At 41.9% G+C, this 18,556-nt stretch overlaps 1 protein-coding gene across 2 annotated transcripts in view; it reads right to left on the bottom strand.

The window, feature by feature from the left end:
• The window catches only part of zfhx3b (zinc finger homeobox 3b), a 166,448-nt gene that overhangs the window by 80,032 nt on the left and 67,860 nt on the right, over positions 1 to 18,556 (bottom strand). For both annotated transcript variants that reach the window (XM_065261475.2, XM_065261474.2), the window contains exon 3: positions 17,018 to 17,514. In XM_065261475.2, the coding sequence (XP_065117547.1) occupies positions 17,018 to 17,514 (497 nt within the window). The remainder of the gene's footprint in view (positions 1 to 17,017; positions 17,515 to 18,556) is intronic.

The following is an 18,556-nucleotide window of genomic DNA, read 5'->3' as shown; positions in this document are numbered from 1 at the left end:
CAAACACAAAGAGCAGAATGTCATTATTTGCTTCATCTTGTTTTTCCATACAATTAAAGTGAATGGTGACCGAAGACGTCTGTCTCTTACATCCGGCCTTTTGTGTTTTAGTCATGCAGAATGCCAAAAGACAATGTTAAACAAAAGACCGTCTGAGTCACTGTTTACTTTAAAGCATCGTTACTCCATACAATAAAAGTGAAGCACATTCTTTGTCTCATCTTTTATAAAACACAAATCAAACAGGTTTGGCACAAAACTAATGTAAATGACAGCACTTGGCTGTACTACACCTTTAACCATGCGAACGCCGCCGCGCCGTCTCGTGTTGCAGACACGAGAGTGACTTCGTCTCAGTTTGCAAAGTGTTAAAAGGCAGGGAGTGCTAGAAAGTGCATAACTGGGCTCGGAGAAGCCTCGCTCGGGATCAGGTTCTGGGTCACTTCACTTTGCGCTGCATACACGATGAGGTGCAGGCAGACTTGGCAACGGCGTTACGAGAAGCGTCTACGGTTTCCACGTCGGCTCTCCCTGGATCCTCCACCAAAACGCCGGGAGCAGCGTGCTTGTAAAAGTAACCACAGCTCTTTAAAAGGCTCATGTATTTACAAACGGAGGCATGTCGAAATCAAAGGCATTACCACATGACATAACATATCAAGCAGCCAGCGGATAGAGAATTTACAGGGCGGATTCGAACATGGGTGGTGCACCCAGGAACTATGCCATTGTTTGATCATGCACAGCCACAAGCAAGTACAACTCACTCACCTATGACAGCTTCCAAGTTCAGCGGTTCATGGCCGCCACCCCCACCTCTCGCTGCGTTTTTTTTCAAGTCAGGTGGCTACAGGTGCAGGGTGCAACACTTCCTGCTGGTTTATTTCACAATGCACGCTGCTATTCTCCGAACATATTCGTCTCTGGTGGTTATGTAAGCCCGATACACGAGCCGTTCTCACTCCTCAAACCATACTACTTATGAAATACAGCAGTTCAAATCTGTTATGCTCCGTCCTGGTCGGATCTAAAGGATCTCTCTCTCTTTATCCCTCCCCCACTTTCACCCTGTTGCCGTTCTCACCTCAGTTTTTATTTCGCCCGCCTTCGTCTGCGGAGAACTAAAAATACATGATAAATGGTACATGATATTTTAAAGCCTTATCTCTTATCTGTTCTTACAAGGGAATAATAGGGTAGTTAATCCTGAAGATCTCCCTCAAATTGATTAATCAGCACATACGGACAATCAAATAAATGATTAATATTCTCTTCAGACCTACGGTCAGACAGTTACCCCCCAAAGCATCAGTAATAATTCAGTAACCCTTCCCAGACCAAAGCATTAATGCCACGCTGCCCGCCACTGGTGATGCGGCAGGAGACCTTTGAAGCCGATGCATAACAAACTCTGTACCTGTACACCCGAGCACAACCGCTGGCTAGGCCTGACAGATAATGCAGATACGGCGGTGAATGCAAATAAACACGGAACATTTTTTCGTTTGCACTATGATTATTATCAGGTTTCTATATCGGGTGTAATGAAAAAACGGGTTTTTACAAACCGGTTTTTCAAGGTTGAGGACAATTTGTCAAAATGTTGCTGCGGTTAAAGCAAACATGTCAGATGAGTGAAAAGTATTGTTGCTCAACACAAAGCGCTTAGCAGAAACGAGACTGAAGACATCTTAATGAAAACTACTTGAATATACACACAAAAGGCTCGTGCGGACAGGCGTCCGGCGTGCCGTCTGCGTCTCACCCCGTTTTAACGTTCGCCTCGGACAGATGTCCCCAGACAGGCTGTTTAGCAGCAGCTCTCTCTGCGCTCGCACCCGGGGCACACCCTGTCCCGGTGATGGATTCCCTGTTTATTCAGCTATTTTTAGGACAAAAGGGGGAGAACGATTCCCTTTCTCTACCATTACTAAGTTCGCTAACCCTCCCACAGGGGTCAGAAAACAGCCTTCCTCCACAAGTCGCCCGCATCTGCCAGCTTGCGCTCTTATTAATGCGAAAACGGCCCGGGCTCGCGCACATGCATGCGCTCCTGCCCGAGCATATGTTTGTGTGCCGCGGCTTCTGCCATGTGGACCGGTATTAGCAGTCCCACGCTAGTGCTGACCCTTAACCCTCCACCCCCACCTTGGCCTTTGTGTCGGTCGCCCGGCTGGCTGGCTTATGAACCCCGTGCAGCTGTCTGATCCTGACTATACATAACATCATAGTGCATCCTTTGAAACTGACTGACACCTGCATTTTCTGCCAGTCAACCCGGTGCTGTTTCATTAGCACAAAGACACAACATTAAACTAATCCATGTGTCTCTTGCGCCGTAGCTTTGCGCATCCTCAGCAGGGGCACCAATAGCTTTTCAGTACGAGCGGGTCGGTCTGAACCCCTGCCAATAGGTCTGCTGATGTATGGCCTCGAGCTCTAATAGGTATAAGCATGGTGTGCGGGGTGTCGTTGCGAAAAGCCAGGCTTTTCTATAACCGATAGCAGTTAACTTTGATCTCGTCTTAGCGTGGCTTGTTTATAAATCAGCCACGCAAATATTTATGAGCTGGATAGGAGAAAATGGCTGGTCTGGTTTATATCTGTGGTTTTCCTCTCGTCCTTAGCAGGGAGTTGAGGGAGCGCAGACCCCAGGCTGCATTTATCACGACTGCGCTTAGACACTCCAATCTAGATATCTAGAAATACAAGAGAGCCGTTTTAAAAAGCCGACACACCAACAGGTGGATTTGGTGCAGATCTTTCCATCTCAGACTTTCTTTCTGTAAAGCTTTTAGTTTGTGCTCAAAACAGACAGCCTTTTGCTTTTTGCACACCAATCCGTTTCCGCCTGCGGTGCACACAATGGGACGGCCTGGCTCTGGCAGATGCACGGGTTTTAATTGCTCCCCTCAGTGCTGACCTCTGCTCCTGATCACCCTCTGATATACAGCATCTCTATTAAGATGGGAAGTAGGTAAATATTCTCCTAAAGACCCGGCACTAGCGATGGAGAAAAAAAATCAATCACCCTTTTTCTTTGTCCTTCGCCAACTCTATTAGTTTTCCCATTTTATCTGATGTCGGCATCCGAAAACACAGAGACCGCTCTTGAGCTCTGCACGCTCTCTAGACATAGAGCTGCAGGTCTGTTTGCACAAGAAACGTGCAGATTTTGTTATGCCATCATTACATTTTTTTTTCGACTACATTCAGCAAGGAAAAAGTATGCCCTTTAAACATGAAGGAAGAAATCTAACTTGTTTTACAAACAGCAGAATTACAAAACCCAGACCAATCCTAAATTATATTGCTATGCTCGATCACAACATCTATTGTGGACATAAATGAAACCCGTGTGCGAGTGAGTAAAGGGAGGCAGCGGTGATGGTTGTGGTGGCCGGCTTGTCGATCGATGCCGTGATTGGCAGTTAATGGCTTTTCCTGTTCTGCCTTCGTAACCTCACTCTGATGGCTGTTGCCTCTGATCAGAGATGGCAGATGGCGTTTGATTTTTGTATATAAAGCCCTGACTTTTTGAAGTTGACTTCATCTTCTTCAATCATTTGAAAGTTAAGCTGAATACAGGGAATTCCTCTCCGCCTGAACACCGAGACGACGCTTCGGCATCTAAAAGGACCGCTACGCTTCTTTTCAGACAGAACGAACATGGGTCAACCTTTACAAGTTTAACTGAATAAGGAAGCATAATAGCACAGTATATTATCATCTGCACACTCGGTACAGTTAACAAAATGTCACTTATGCAGTACTTTAATAAAAAAGCTAGCAAAAAAACGAATAAAACTAAATGACGGGGTGTATTTTCATCCTAGCGGTTTTCAAAATTGATCTGAATTTGAAGGCTGGTCGAATACGTCTAGAGAAATTTGAAATGATTCAGCCAGCACTCCCCAATATTTCATGCCTGCCCCTTCATTCACCTTCTGACCCATAAACTGCAGCAATTTATACATCTCATCATTGTGAAAGTTCAAAGATCCCTCATGCCATAAAACAAATCAAAATAACTCATCAAAAGAAAGGCAGATTGGAATAACCAAAACCAAACTATATTTCTGACAGAAAAGGAAAAGAACACCAAGGGCACATGGGTTTCCTATTCATATTGTTTGCCTATTAAAGTTTACACGCGTGGGCAACAACATCCATATTTAAAATGGGTGCGCGAGTCACCCAGAAGCTTGGAATCAGATGCTGTAATGGAGGCTGATAAAATATATCTATATATATAGCCTAGAGACCAGCCCATCCTAAACACAAAACAGAAGCTCATGTCTATGTGTGTATGGAGACCCACTGGGACCAACCACAGGCGAATTAAAACACACATGCCTCTCTCCCCCTGCAACGTCAACAAATATTTAATAAAGCCTGCTTCGTATAACTCATTACTGTGGCACTCCCTCTCTGCTTAATTTAATAACAATAATTTGAATAATCATTTGCATACCAAGATCCTGTAATCTCCTCCGGTGGCAAAAAAATGGTCTCTCTGAGATCTTGTTTATTCAGTAGCAAAAACAGCGTTCTGGTTCAAATTAGCCGAACAAGACCAATCCAACCTAACAAGTTATAAATTAAGAAAATTTCTTTGCAGTGACAGAGATAACCCGCTCATGTGAACCATACAAGTCTGCGGCAGACAGCGGGCCTAATTTTAGGCCTGGTGTTGATTGAATGTGGTGATGCTGTGGGGATGGAGAGAGAGGCCGAGAGAGGTTTGGTTGATGCTGTAAGGAGTGGGTGGAGGAATGTGGTGGCTGAGTGGAAGACTTCCTTAGCTGTCTCTGTGTTCCATCTCTGCACCCACAGCGCCAAAATCTCCACGTCGTAAATTAAACTGCTGTATGAAAAATGCTTCACGATACACAAATGTGTGAAACCGCTTAACAACAGAAGAAAAGCGTTTTCCTTTCTTTCAACAGCTGCAGCTAGTAAAAAAAGGCACCTCGGAGAGGTTGACTAAGAATTGACCTCATCGGTGGGAGGGACTTCATGAAGGAGTATTAAAGCTAATATACATATTTCTGAGCGTGTTTTATACCCTAGGTGTCCTGTATGGCCGGTAAAGTTAGAGGAGAAGGCATGAGGCTTATAAACTCCCACTAAACGTTTGACCCGAAAAAAATTTAACACACTGGACCTTCAGTGCCCTTTGGTTCTGTCTCTTCACCAACATCTCCACTGCAACATCTCATCGAGAGAGAAAGATGGAGAGAAAAAGAGAGAAAAAATGAAACAAGACATAGCAAAAGAAAGAACAAACAAAAAGAAAAAAAGAAATGAAAGTATGAATGAAAAAAGGAAAGAAATAAAGAATTAAAGAAAGAAAGACAGACAGATGGATTGATAAAGATAAAAGAAAGGGAGAAAGCAGAAGAAAGCAAGAAAGATAAAAGAAAGAATAGAGAAAGAAAGAGATAGCGAAAGTAAGAACAAAAATGACGGAATGAACAAAAACATGAAAGAAAGAGAGATGGATAGATAAAGGAGACAGATAGAAAGAAAGAGAAAGAAAGAAAGACAGATAGAAAGACAAATAGAAAGACAAAAATAAAAACAGAAAGACAGACAAAAAGAAAGAAAGACAGAAAGAAAAAATAAGAAAAGAAAGAAAGAACAAATGAAAGGAAAGAAAGAAAAAAGAAAGAAAGAAAAAGATGGATAGATAAAGATAAAAGAAAGTGAGAAAGCAAGTGAAAGCAAGAAAGTAAAAGAAAAGAAAGAAGAGAGAAAGAACAGTAAGTAAGAACAAAAAGAATGAACGAGAGAATGAAAGAAAGAGAAACAGATAGATAAAGGAGACAGAGAGAAAGAGAAAAAGAAAGAAAAAAGAAGGAAAGAAAGACAGATAGAAAGACAAATAGAAAGACCGAAATAAAAACAGAAAGACAGACAAAAAGAAAAAGACAGAAAGACAAAAAGAAAGAAAGAAACAAACAAACAAACAAAAATAAGAAAAGAAAGAAAGAACAAATGAAAGGAAAGAAAGAAAAGAAAGAAAGAAAAGAAAGGAAAGAAAGAACAAATTAAAAGAAAGCACGAAAGAAAGAAAATAAGAAAAGAAAGAAAGAACAAATGAAAAAAGAACGGAAGAAATGAAAGAAAGAACAAATGAAAAGAAAGAAAGAACAAATGAAAAAAGAACGGAAGAAAAGAAAGAAAGAACAAATGAAAAGAAAGAAAGAAAGAAAGAACAAATGAAAAGAAAGAAAGAAAGAAAGAAAGATAGAAAGAAAGAAAGAAAGAAAGAAAGAAAGAAAGAAAGAAAGAAAGAAAGAAAGAAAGAAAGAAAGAAAGAAAGGAAAAGAAAAGGAAAGAAAGAAAGAACGAATTAAAAGAAAAAATGAAAGAAAGAAAATAAGAAAGAACAAACAAAAAAGAAAGAAAGAAAGAAAGAAAGAAAGAAAGAAAGAAAGAAAGAAAGAAAAAGAAAGAAAGAAAACAAAGAAAGAAGGAACATAAAGAACGAACGAAATAAAGAAAAAAAATCAAAAGAAAGCAAGCAAGAACGATAAAGATAAATAAAGAACGAAATAAAGAATGAAATAAAACAATCAAAACAAAGCAAGCAAAGAAGAAAGAAAATGAGAGATGGATAGAGAAAGAAAGATTAAAAAAGCAAGAAACAGCAAAAAAGGAAAAAAGCAAGAGAGCAAGAAAGAAAAGAAAGAGACAAAAAGAAAAAAGCAAGCAATAAAGCAAGAAAGAAAGAAAGAAAGAAAAAAGCAAGAAAGAGTAAGTATATAACACATTGAACTCTAATTGAAACGCTTCCTGATGACAAACCATCATCTCCGTATATTACCAGAGTCTTAATCCTTTATTTCCCCCCTCTCTAATTTACTTTCTCATGGTTTTCCCCCTTTTACATGCATAAAAGCACATGATGAGAAAACAAGGTGTGAAATGATTTTTTCCAGAGGGGCCTCAATAAAAACCATATGACACCTCGAGCTGAACTGCTTAATTACAAAGGGATGAAAATCTGTAGTCTGCATCTGGTGAAAACATTGCCCCCATAACACCACCAGATTTACAGCTCCCAGGCCTAACCTTGCACTCCAGTGCATGGCAATTACGCCATACATAAGACGCTTCAATGAATGTCCATCTCAATGGGTGGGGGGGTTTGAACCGGGCTTGACTTTTTTACCCCGAGCTGCAAAAGTCTAAAGCAAGAAAATCGACCTCAAATACTAAAGCCTGATCTCAAGTGAGGTTTCTGAGGTGTCTGCCCTGTTGAAAAAAATGCCACCAACACATTAAAAGTATCTAAACCGGCACGATCGCTGGAAGCTCACTGATAATGCATTGTGTGGTTGTGGTTCTGATCACACACACAATAATACAAATATTTACATTGTAATGCACTGCATGTCACTTTGGATAAAATGCAATCATTGCTATCATCTAACCAACCACGTTTTAGCAGTAGCTTAAACCAAATCAGCCTGGACCACCCTGTAAACGTACGCTGGACTAAACCTTCAGCTTTCAACCGTCCTAAGTTAACCAACGCTGAGAATTACTGCTGTGAGAGCACAGAGCTCCTTCAGGGTGTCCAGCATTAAACCAATTCACACATTTCAACAGAACTTTGTTACGTAGAGTCAGAAGAAAGATATTGTCTGTGATGAGGGGCGAGTGAAAAACGGTGAGGTCCCAAGCCTCATTTCATGTGTGGATTTATTTCTCCCAAGACTCTCTTCAGCGGCCCCAAGCTAAACACAGTGTGTTTTTCAGCCCTCCAACCTGCCACTAAGCACCGGGAACAGCCTCGCGGCCTGGGCCACGCACAAACCATTAATCTGGTTGCTAAGTCACTGATGTATTGATGCTGGTGAACCAGTAAGTCTGTCTGTTGCTCTCTTTCCCACCCACCGTCTTTCTCTCCTGCACTCTGCCCCATAGCAAAGAAAGATGACAAATGCTGTAGGAGCTCAATTGTTTCTCTAAAAAGTTTTCTTCTTTGAGTTTTTGCTGTAATATCACATTTGTCTGCTTTAGAGTTTTAGGAGAGATCAACGCTCAGATTTTCTCAGACACCAATGTCTACAATCAGATTTAGAGATTTTAATATGCACTCAAATATTTCTCCTCAAATACCTGACAAGAGCAAACTATCTGAGCCATGCAAATTCATTTGAAAGCTTTACGGTGTCAAAAATTGACTACCAGAAGAAATCTAGAATAAAGTTGACACAAAACATAACAGCGCTGAAACGGTTGAGCAATACAATTCTCTATGCTCGACCCGAGTCTGCTTTATTACTGTGGTTAGGAAAATATCTATGAAAAGGCCCAGCTTTAACTTTTCTGGGTCTGACTGGTGGTGTCACGATTCTCCAAATCCTCGATTCCATTACATTTTCGATTCTAAGGTCATGATTCGATTCAATTCTCGATTTTTACTTTTTTTTGAAAGACTAGACTTTTATGAAATATAATATCTGACCTTGAACCCGGAGATGCCCTGCCATGTTATTCGTGCTGCTAGTGGAAAATATGGTACACGCACATACCTGATAAAACGAAACTTCTTGTCAGATGAACATCCTTCAGTTCTTTCCACCTTAAAAAATTTGCTTTTATTACCGTCAGACGAGATTGTGAGACTATACCCCAATAAGTCATGTTTAAATGCTGTTTTCATAACTCTTAAGCATCTGAAATAAGTTGTTGTGAAACTTAAAGGCATCTCAGTTTAGAGAAACAACCGGTCCTGGCACTGAAACCGCTTTGCTGTACACGCGCGCTTGCTCGGATTGAGTTTAGCTGAAGATGGGAGTTACATGCTGTTTTTTGTTTCGCATGTAAAGAGCAGCTCGCGGGGTGTCTCCTGCATCTGCCATGCTATCTTTTAACTGGCTGTAGTTAGCAAAATTAAAGGAGGTTGACTCGCAGCACTCAACACGTGTTTTTTTCCGCTTGGCAAGCAGACCGAACATGACATGGGGGCGTGGCAGCATCGACGATTCAATTTTTTAATTCAAAGTTCGAGGTTGTAACTTAATTTCGATCGATTCAGATTTAAAATCGTGACACCCTTAGGTCTGACCAAATCAAAGTTTATTTGTAAAAAAGAGATTTGACTTCCATTTGACTGGCAAATGCATGGAAATGTGTGAAAAAACTATACCTCAAGCTGATCAAATTAGGTTTAAAATAAAGCAATTCGTAGAATTGGGAAACCAAGCAATATAGAGGCAAAGATCATAATACACTCTCAAAAAAAAAAGGTACAAAAAAGGTACAAAAGTTGCCACTGGGGCAGTACCTTTAAAAAAATACACTTTTGAACTTAAAAGGTGCATATTGGTACCTCAAAGGTACACAATGGTGCTTTAGTTAGTGCATAACTGTATCAGGACCTTTTAAGAGGTACTGTCCCAGTGACAGCATTTGTACTTGTATTTGTACTGATCTTTGCCTACTACTTCCCCAAACTCTTACAACTCTCCGAATAGCCTAATTTGATCAGCTTGATGTATAGTTTTCTTAAAAATTTCCATGCAATCATTTTGAACCCAGCATTGGGTCAAAAAGAGACAAACACAGCTAAATCAATGGAGAGAATGTTTATATTTGACCCAATGATGGGTTTACCCAACCCAGCATAGGTCTAATGGGTTCGTCCCTTTTTGATCCAACGCTGGGTTGAAAATAACCCAACATTTTAAAGAGTGTTTTAATTTTCCAAGGCTGGCATTACTCAGATAAAACTTTGATTAAGGAGCAAAGTAAAAAGGCAAAGTTGCTAAAAAATCTGGACTGGGAACTGGGAACGTACTGTAAAAGTCAGAGGTTCAAACCCGGGGGGTGCAATTCATGAACGTTAGCACTGCTGAGACCCATCAACGCCGTGCCCTTGAGTGAGCCACTTAACCCCGGGGGGAATGTGTCTGCAGTAAGTGAACTTTTAAAAATCGCTACTAAATGTCAAATAAGTGAATTTAAAAGTAGAGTCGGGTCAGTCCCTCGGACGATGTTTAATGCTCTGCAACGTAATTGCACTTTATATAACTTCTATCAGCTTAATATAGATGAGGTAGTCAGGATGAAGGCATGAGAATCTGCCTCTCTATTTCTTAAAGGGACTTTTTTGATTGTTTGCTTTCTCTTTATAGTAACATCAATGTTTTTCCTTTATAAGGTGTTTCAGGAAACCTTCAGTGTGCTGAAAAGAGAATGACTGGGGGCTTCAAAGATGAAAAGGAAAAGCAGAAGATTTGACTGGAGAAATGTTTAGTTTTCCAGGCTGGTTGGATTAAAGCTATTTAACCTTAAGAACTCCGCAGCGGAGAGCGACCACCCACCAGCCTGTGACCAATGCTGGTTTGTGTTATGCATGATGGGTATTTGCCTTGTTTATTAATTTTCAGATGACAAAGAATGGAGAAAGACGAGCGAGAGGAAAGAGTGAGACACACTCGAGACGGCATGAGTCAGATATATGGTTAAGCTGGGAATATTTGGGTTGTTATTCCTGCCCAAGCCTGAGGGTTTGTTTAAAAATTCTACTTATGCCTGATTTTGTCGTTTTGCTTCGGATCTGTTAGTTTACAAAAAAATGATATTCAAACAGTACCATGAATACACTGCTTTTGCAATGAACGTGTGTTTTACATTTCACTTAATTATGAGGGAATAAAACATTAATGATATAATTTTTTTGGAAAGAGTAAAGCAAAATAAAATATATTCAAATGCCAATATATTAATAATATTTCAAATATTTCAATGTCAGGAAAAAAGAAATTAAACAGGCAAATAATACAGAGTCCTGCAGACCATTATGACTGCTTGTCAAGGTCAATAAGTTTAACACATTTTACATTTAAGCAAATTTATGAAAATATGGTTGTGTACACTAACATGTTTTAAAGGTGTACGGGAATGTGATCGCTTTTCACTTGGTTCTACCACCTGATATTTTTAGAGTAATCATATCAAAAGTTTTGCTAGAGATGTTTTAATACCACACAAACCAGCATCAATCAAACTGGTATAAATACTGTTATGAATATAAATAAGATTTGGATTATCTTGGACATCCTCATCGGTCATATACTTGTACTGTAAACAAACTTTAAAAACGACTGCACTCTCTCGCCCTTCTACACACTTTTCTGACCCCAGTCCCTCACCCGTCTCCAATCCCCTGTTTGTGCTGATCAGGCTGCAGATAATAGGATCAACAGCTTCCTTCAGCAGTGGCAGAAGCATTGCTTACTTGCTCTCGTCTGACTGCCCAAAAAGAGAGAGAGAGAGAGAGGGGGGAGAAATCAAAACAAACAGCCATTACAACACAACAATATCTGCAGCTCAGTCTCTGAACAAAGACACGCTCTCTCCCGCTCTCCCAACTTAAGGAATATAGGAAAACATAAAAAGCAGCGCGTGCCCTACCATGCGTATCGGGATGTTTACTGCTACCTCCATTGAGGGTCAGAAGCACGTGATCTCCAGCCGGAGCTGGGCGATGGGTCAGCGCTTGGCCTTTCTGAGGTGGGGGCTGAAGGAGTAGTGAAATTCCAGACTTTCAGAAACACAGTTTTAACCCCACCCTCTTCGCTACAAACCAATGTCACGCCCCTATCTCACCGACGGACAGCTCTCTCAGGAAAAAACTCTACTCATCTTCCGGGGGAAAAGTAATCCGGCCCCTCCTCTTAAAGGGGAGCTGAGCATCTGTTTTGGCTTCTGTAGGCCAGAGTTCAGTACCCTATCAGCTGTGAGACAAGGCAAACTGGGACTCAGGCAAGTATTTTTAAGTACAAAATGGATACTTTTCTAAAAATTGATTTTAGTGACTGCCTAAGTGTCTATTCACTTTCATTGCATCTTTTTCCCACACATAGACAGCGAATGGTAACCGAGATTGTCTACTTTTAACATTCTGCCTAAACAGCTCCATTTATGACAGATTTTTCATTTTTTGGGTAAATCATCCCTTCAAGTTTCAGATTAAACCTGTTGTTCGGGCTCATATAGGTGATATAGATTATGTGAGAGAGGCAGGATGTCTCCGTAGCAGCTCTGTGGATATGGAATGGGCGCTTTATTAGCGTGGTACTACCGGTAAATCAAAGCTCAGCCCTTCCTGGAACACCAGCAAACCTTTTTTCCCCACTGAGCACTATTACTGAACAATCACAGGCCAGCCATGATAATTAGCAGAGTATCTCCATCTAAACGAGTGTCTCTCTCTCTCTCTCGCTCGCTCTCAGACCTGCTTCCCCCTCCCTCCAACCATCCTTCTATCAGTCTCTTCTCTAACACACGCCTGGAGGGACTTATAGAGTTTGGGTGTGTCGTTCTCTCCGGCATAGAGGTTGAGCTTCACTGTCCACAGATGAAAGATATAACCACGGGCCGTACCAATAGTAGTAAAACGCTCCCTCGTGACTTTAACTCGAAATTACTCTGCACTTTTATGTGATAATAAAATACAAACGCAATCCTGCTGGAGCCCGGGCAATCCCGCTCTATTTGCTTCCACATTCGGCCCTCTGATGAGGATAAATCTCGCTAAGAATCGTAATTATTAATGGGAGAGGACGGTCGGATTGATAAGGGTACTGTAGCGGAGGGCAGAACGAGCTACGAGAAGCACTGTTCGGCGTAGCTGCTACGGCTAATCCCCGTTTTCGCATTACTGTCCGTTTAGTTTTACTGTGTTTTTTCTTTGTTTTCTCCAGAGTGTAGACATTTTCCTTCCTCACGCCCCGGCTGATCCGGTTGGATTGCACTGGAGGGAAAAATAAGTAGAGAGCATCCAAAATCCAACCGTTTTGCGCTGGATCACGGGCCGCACTTGGAGAGCAGTCAAAGCGCTGTTAGCATAGCTGAGACACGTCAACGCGTGATCAGGGGGTCTGTTTGCAGCAGATTCGGGCAGTTGTGAACAGATGAGAGAATGCGTGTGTGCATACGGAGCGCGCGCAAACGTGCGCGGCACACGGTTTGTATAGTTTGTGTGTTTAATGGAGCGAGACCAACACACTAGCGGTGGAGGTGGTGCTGCGGGGTGCACGTTATGAGGCCTTTCTTGGGTAAAGATTCCCCATGTGATAGTGACGGCACTTTCTTCCTCCCTTTCCACGGCCAAGCGGCATCTGGAGTGGATTTTGTGCGAGCAGACACCGTAGAACATGATTACATTCAGTTAACTGTGCTCTAAACTGATTATGCATGTGCCAAGCTAATGGACTACATTTGCAAGAGGAAAAATAACATCCAATCAATCTCAATTACCCCAGATCGTACCGGCCCCTGAGACAAGGAAGGTAGCCAGCCCAATACTCCTCCTCTTCCCTTGAAAGGCCTGCCTGGAAGCTCTGCCTCACTCCGTCCCGTCTGGAGCTGAAAACCAAGTCTCAGACTCATATGTACTAATGCCAGATTTGAGACATGCTTACTCAGCACAACCAACAACTTTATATGCAAATATCAAGTAAACGTATGGGAGACAAAATTGTTCCTTGTTTGGAGACTTGACAAATAAGACTGAAGTCTTAAAATGTTCTCTTTTTGAAAAATAAAACCCTACTTTATCCATTGTATATTTGGCAACGTCGATATTACTTCTGTAATCTGGCATATTTCTGAGTGCAACAAGTATTAAACAAGAAAAAAATGGCGGAGCTTTATTTTATCCCCCTTTAATTGAATCATGAAAAGTGGGTGTGACATACCAGAATGGAGCCAGGTGGTTGGAGGGGAGAGACTGAAATATAAGCAGTGGTGAGGTCAGGCTAAAATTAAACAAAATAATTCTTCAGCTCCAAATTGATTTTAAAGATTGCAGAAACAAACATTTCTTATTACTTTGGAATCAACCAAAAACTTGAAAACCTGTGCACAATAAGAGTCAGAAACGTGTAAGAAAGTCACTATTTTTTGCGTGTGGCAATCTTCTGCCTTAACCGGCAACTTAAAAAGCCACAACTTTGTGATGACCTGGGTATTGTCGTATAGCCCATCTGAAAGTGCTTATGGGTAACCATCATGACATCATTTCTGCCACTACAAAGCAGCCAGCCAGTGAGCGGGAAATCCAGAGGGAGCGGTGAAAGGTAAGAGTTCATCAGAGAGGAGCAAAAAGTTTGACGGACGGGTGTGTCTAAAACCGGAGATGGATTCCATCCCGCACCATAGATACCAGATTCGGGAAGCATCACTCCCGCTGTGCAGCGGTCCGTGCGGTCAGGACGATTCTCCCAAGCTTTCCGATGGCTTCGGAACATTCCAGTCCATGGGGTGGTGGGGGAAGGTGTATTTTTAGAAAGCCCTAATATGTGCCGCATACCACAGACTCTCAAATTATCCTATCCAGCTTAGCCTTCGTTTTAAACCTTCCTTTTTAATTCCAGTAATTACAGGCTCCAATTTACGGAGCCGTGCACACAAAGGGCCTGTTTAATGCAAACCAGTTTGATTTGGGCGAAGTGTCCCAAGGATCTACCACATCTTACAGCCCGTTTATGCTGACTTGATTTATTTTCTCCCGGCAGGAGGTCCGACAGTTTTGCATTTTGTATCGCGTTTCAGTTGGGAGGGATAAATGCAGCGTTTTCCCCTATCTGTTTAGCTAAGCTGGCAAATGACTCTTGTTGGTGTCAGGCAGTCAGTTTGTCTATCAAGGCAATAAATTTACTGCGAAGTGAAGCCTTTGGCATTGCGGGGTAAGAAACAAGCACTGCAGCAAGACCTCGGTGGCACCAAATGCTTATCACCCCTTAATCACATTTGTATGTCATGAAATGCAGCTATCGCTCAAGCTGTAAATGTCTTAGTTTGTGGGTAGCCCCAATGATGGTAAAACGCTTAACTTACAGTAAAACACTGATACTGTTCTCAGGTCACTCAGCTCTACACTTTCTTCCTCTCCGTTCGGATCTGTGGGGCTTTTAAAGCCGAGGAACCATTTTAAGCAGCTTAAAGCTTACAAATTTATCATGCTCGGATGTGTCGAACATTTCTAATCTGCCACAGAGTATTGAACAATCGCTGTTAGGCGGACTATTCTCTTCTCAGCTGGCTCTCTTCAAAAAAGGAAACCAAACTGAATATTTTAAAATACTTTAAAACATTATCCTGCCAACAGTTTACTTTATTAAAGTCGGCATGGGGTGGATTCTTGGTACCGAACAATAAAAAGCTGTCAATGGCTACATGAGATTTTTGTCAGCTATCGCTTACCATTGATCCAAAATTTTAGCTCGGCTCCCTGGATCTCAAATCCTGCCTTAAGCTATTTGAGGCCCCTGACTACAGCACTGTCTCCACAGGTCGGCCGAGCACGTCGGGAGTCTTGTTTCACATTTGAATCATCGTGGTATTTGTAAATATGCTTGATGCGTGTTCTAGCTTGTGTGTGGCTGGCAATCACACCTCATGGTTTTCCAGTATGCGGAGAAAGCTGATTTTTGGCCCTCCCCTAAATGCATTACAAACAGCCACCTCTGACCAACCTGAAAAATCTCAGGTCACAAACAGATGCAATGACACTGGATGTCCCGGAAGGGCTATTGGGTATTAAAAAGCTAAACATTCATTGTAAAACTTTGCATATGACAGGTAGCTATGAAGAGAAGATATTCAAGTCAAGTGTGTGCACCATGTATGTTTATGCATGGCTGTACACTTGGTGTAAAGAAGGAGGAGTAATTCCTATAAACATTTTCAAAAATGACTGCATTCTAGGAGTTAACATACACTCTCACAAAAAGGTGCAAAAGTGGTCACTGGAAAAGTATCCTTTCAAAAAGTACACCTTTGTATCTAAATGTATACCTAAATTGATACATATTAGGACCTTTTTAAAGCAAACCAAACCAGTGATAGCTTTTGTACCTTTCTTTCCGAGAGTGCACAATCCATGTGTTGTGCACGATTCAGTGTACATTATATAAAAATAAACTGCCTGCCTTCATCTCTCATCAAAATCTAATAACTTTTCTGCCTCTGAACCAATTTTCCTTTACGGCTGACATCACCGTGGCCATGCGAGTTGGAAAATAACGCTAACCAACAGCCAAATACATATCAAACAGTGCTTTTCTAATTTAATATTTTGTTGCACATGGAATGTCTCACATAACAAAAGCAAAACGACTTGCAAAGTTATTTCCCCCAAATAAAGCATATTGTTTGTCCATTACTATCCAAATCTATGAAAATGGCCTGTAAAAGGGTCAAACAACTATCCTCACCGAACATAGGAGCGAATGAGTGCAGGCAACAGATTGAGAGATTTAAACAGAGAAGTCCCAGTGCCTGTCTAGGTTAAACACAGCCTGAGCTGGGCTCGCAGACACACAGGATAGGTGCCTAAATGGAATCAGGCCTGTTAGATTTATGGCCATTTGTTCAAAGAGTGTTCATCCATTGGCTATTATGGAATGATTAGAGTGGAAGGTGAAGCTCCAAGTCCGGCGAAAATCAATACGGCTGTCGAGAGCGATTCTGCCCTTCCCACTCCGAACGGTATTAGCACCAAACCTCTGTCTCTTCACACTTCTTCATCCTCTCCTTCAGCAATTTCATCAGCTGCCCTTCTCCCCACCCTGCTGACCTGGGTGTTCCTCCCTCCCTTTAAGTGCCCCTGCTCTCCCTTCACCACTGCATGCGCATTAGGCTTTAATATACTGCATCGGCCCATCGCTCATAGTTGCAGTAGAGACGTGAAGCGCAGGTCGATTCAGTCATACAGTCGACTGTGTGTGGATGTCCTAACCTGAACCATACAAGAAAGCTATGGGATATATTGACGATACTTATTAATGCTGAACAGATTTCTATCTTTATAGAGCTATTGCACTACATATGAGGTTGGACCGGGTCATGTTTGACTGTCCCCAATAAACTATAAAAAAGGCACCAATTAACTGCTCTACTAAATCAAAGAGCCTTTTAACCAACCAAAAATAAATGCTGGAAAAAAATACACACATTACAGCATACCAATGCACACACACTCACTCACCTTGTACAGCTTGAGACTGGCTTCGTGGCGCGAGTTTACCGTGTGCATCCTCAGCTTCTCCAGGCTGTTGGTGTAGTAGTCGCAGGCGTTGCATTTGAGGTGCACAGGGTTGCCGATGGCCACGCACTTGAGTCGCCACTCGTTGCCCTTGCCTCCCTCCTTGATGTGCGCTACCAGCTGGTACTTCTGCACGTGCTTGTCGGTCTTGCAGTGCAGTTGGAAGTTGGCCTTGAGTTGCGTGGTGTAGTGGCACAGCTTACACTGGTGCGAGTCGCCCACCACGGCTCTCCACTCCTCTTCTGGGAGTGAGCGCTCTGCGCTCATGTGCAGGCCCAGCACATCCAGGTTGTCGGTGGTGAAACGGTTGCACACGGCGCACTGGAAGAGTTTGAGGGAAGGGTCGCTGGTCTGGGATAGACTCTCACCCAGGGTCATCAGCTCCTCCGACACTAGCTGTCCCCCGCCCAGGCGTACATCCATGGCTATGTCCCCTCCAACTGGGGGTAGAGAAGTTGACATTACTTAAAGTTTCTACGTCAATTTGGACTTTAACTACATTCATGAACGAAGAATATAGTAAGACTAACGTGTTGATTAATTATTCAAATACATTTTTCAAGAAGCACTTTTGGATATAGTTTAATGCAATGTAATGGTGAGAGATAGACATTTAATTTGTTCATTTTTTTGTATTTAAACTGTCTAAAGTTACAAGAGTGGCCTGGGAAACAGGGAAAAGGTGCAGAGTTCAGCTCTTTTAAACAAAGAGTCATGTTTGTAAATGTATTTGACCACAGAGGATAACGTGCTTGTGTGTTTTTTGCTACATAATTTTATTAAATCAAGATTATCATTTTCTTTGAGCTGGGAGGAAAGGCGAGAAGATGAGAGAGTAGTGAAGGTGTGGATTTACACAGTCCTGTTTGGACTGCTGTACTTTTCATAGCCCCGCCATTAAATCAACTCCAGAGGCTATGAGCTCCGGCGCAAAAAACACAGTTATTCAATCATTACCGGAGAACTAAAGGCTCCCCGGCACACATTACTGTAAATCAACCGCAGACCACTATTCATAGAATAATATAACAATTAGACCTCTCCTTTAGAGGCTCTTTCACCTCTGACTGGGCACAAATCGATGCAAACAATTTTCAGGTTATTCCTGCTCAAAGCTTCTGTATTTTTAAGGAACAAATAAAGTTGTGGAAGCTACAGAAACTAGATGCTCAACAACAGAAGAGCAAGAACCCATAAAGTTTGTGTCTCAGCTCGCTGATCTTCAATCTGTCACCGGCCAGATTGAGCGCACCCGCTGAACCCGTGTGGCTTTCCACTAAATTCCTTCCAGCAGCTCTTTTTATTTATTGGGGTAGCGCGTGCCCTGCTCATTTCAGCATTACCTTTAGCATTTACAGCAGGTCCAGCGAGACCTCCGACAATTCCCCTCAAATCATTTTTTGAATCCACCGCTCTCTGTCACATTCTGTTTTTCTCTTAATCTTTTGCCTTCAAAGTTTTTCTCTTTTGAAATTGCTCTTT

This window comes from Paramisgurnus dabryanus, chromosome 2 (genome assembly GCF_030506205.2).
Source record: "Paramisgurnus dabryanus chromosome 2, PD_genome_1.1, whole genome shotgun sequence".
Lineage (NCBI taxonomy): Eukaryota > Metazoa > Chordata > Actinopteri > Cypriniformes > Cobitidae > Paramisgurnus > Paramisgurnus dabryanus.
Note: the sequence above shows the minus strand (reverse complement) of the source record. Positions and strands in the feature narration are given on the sequence as shown.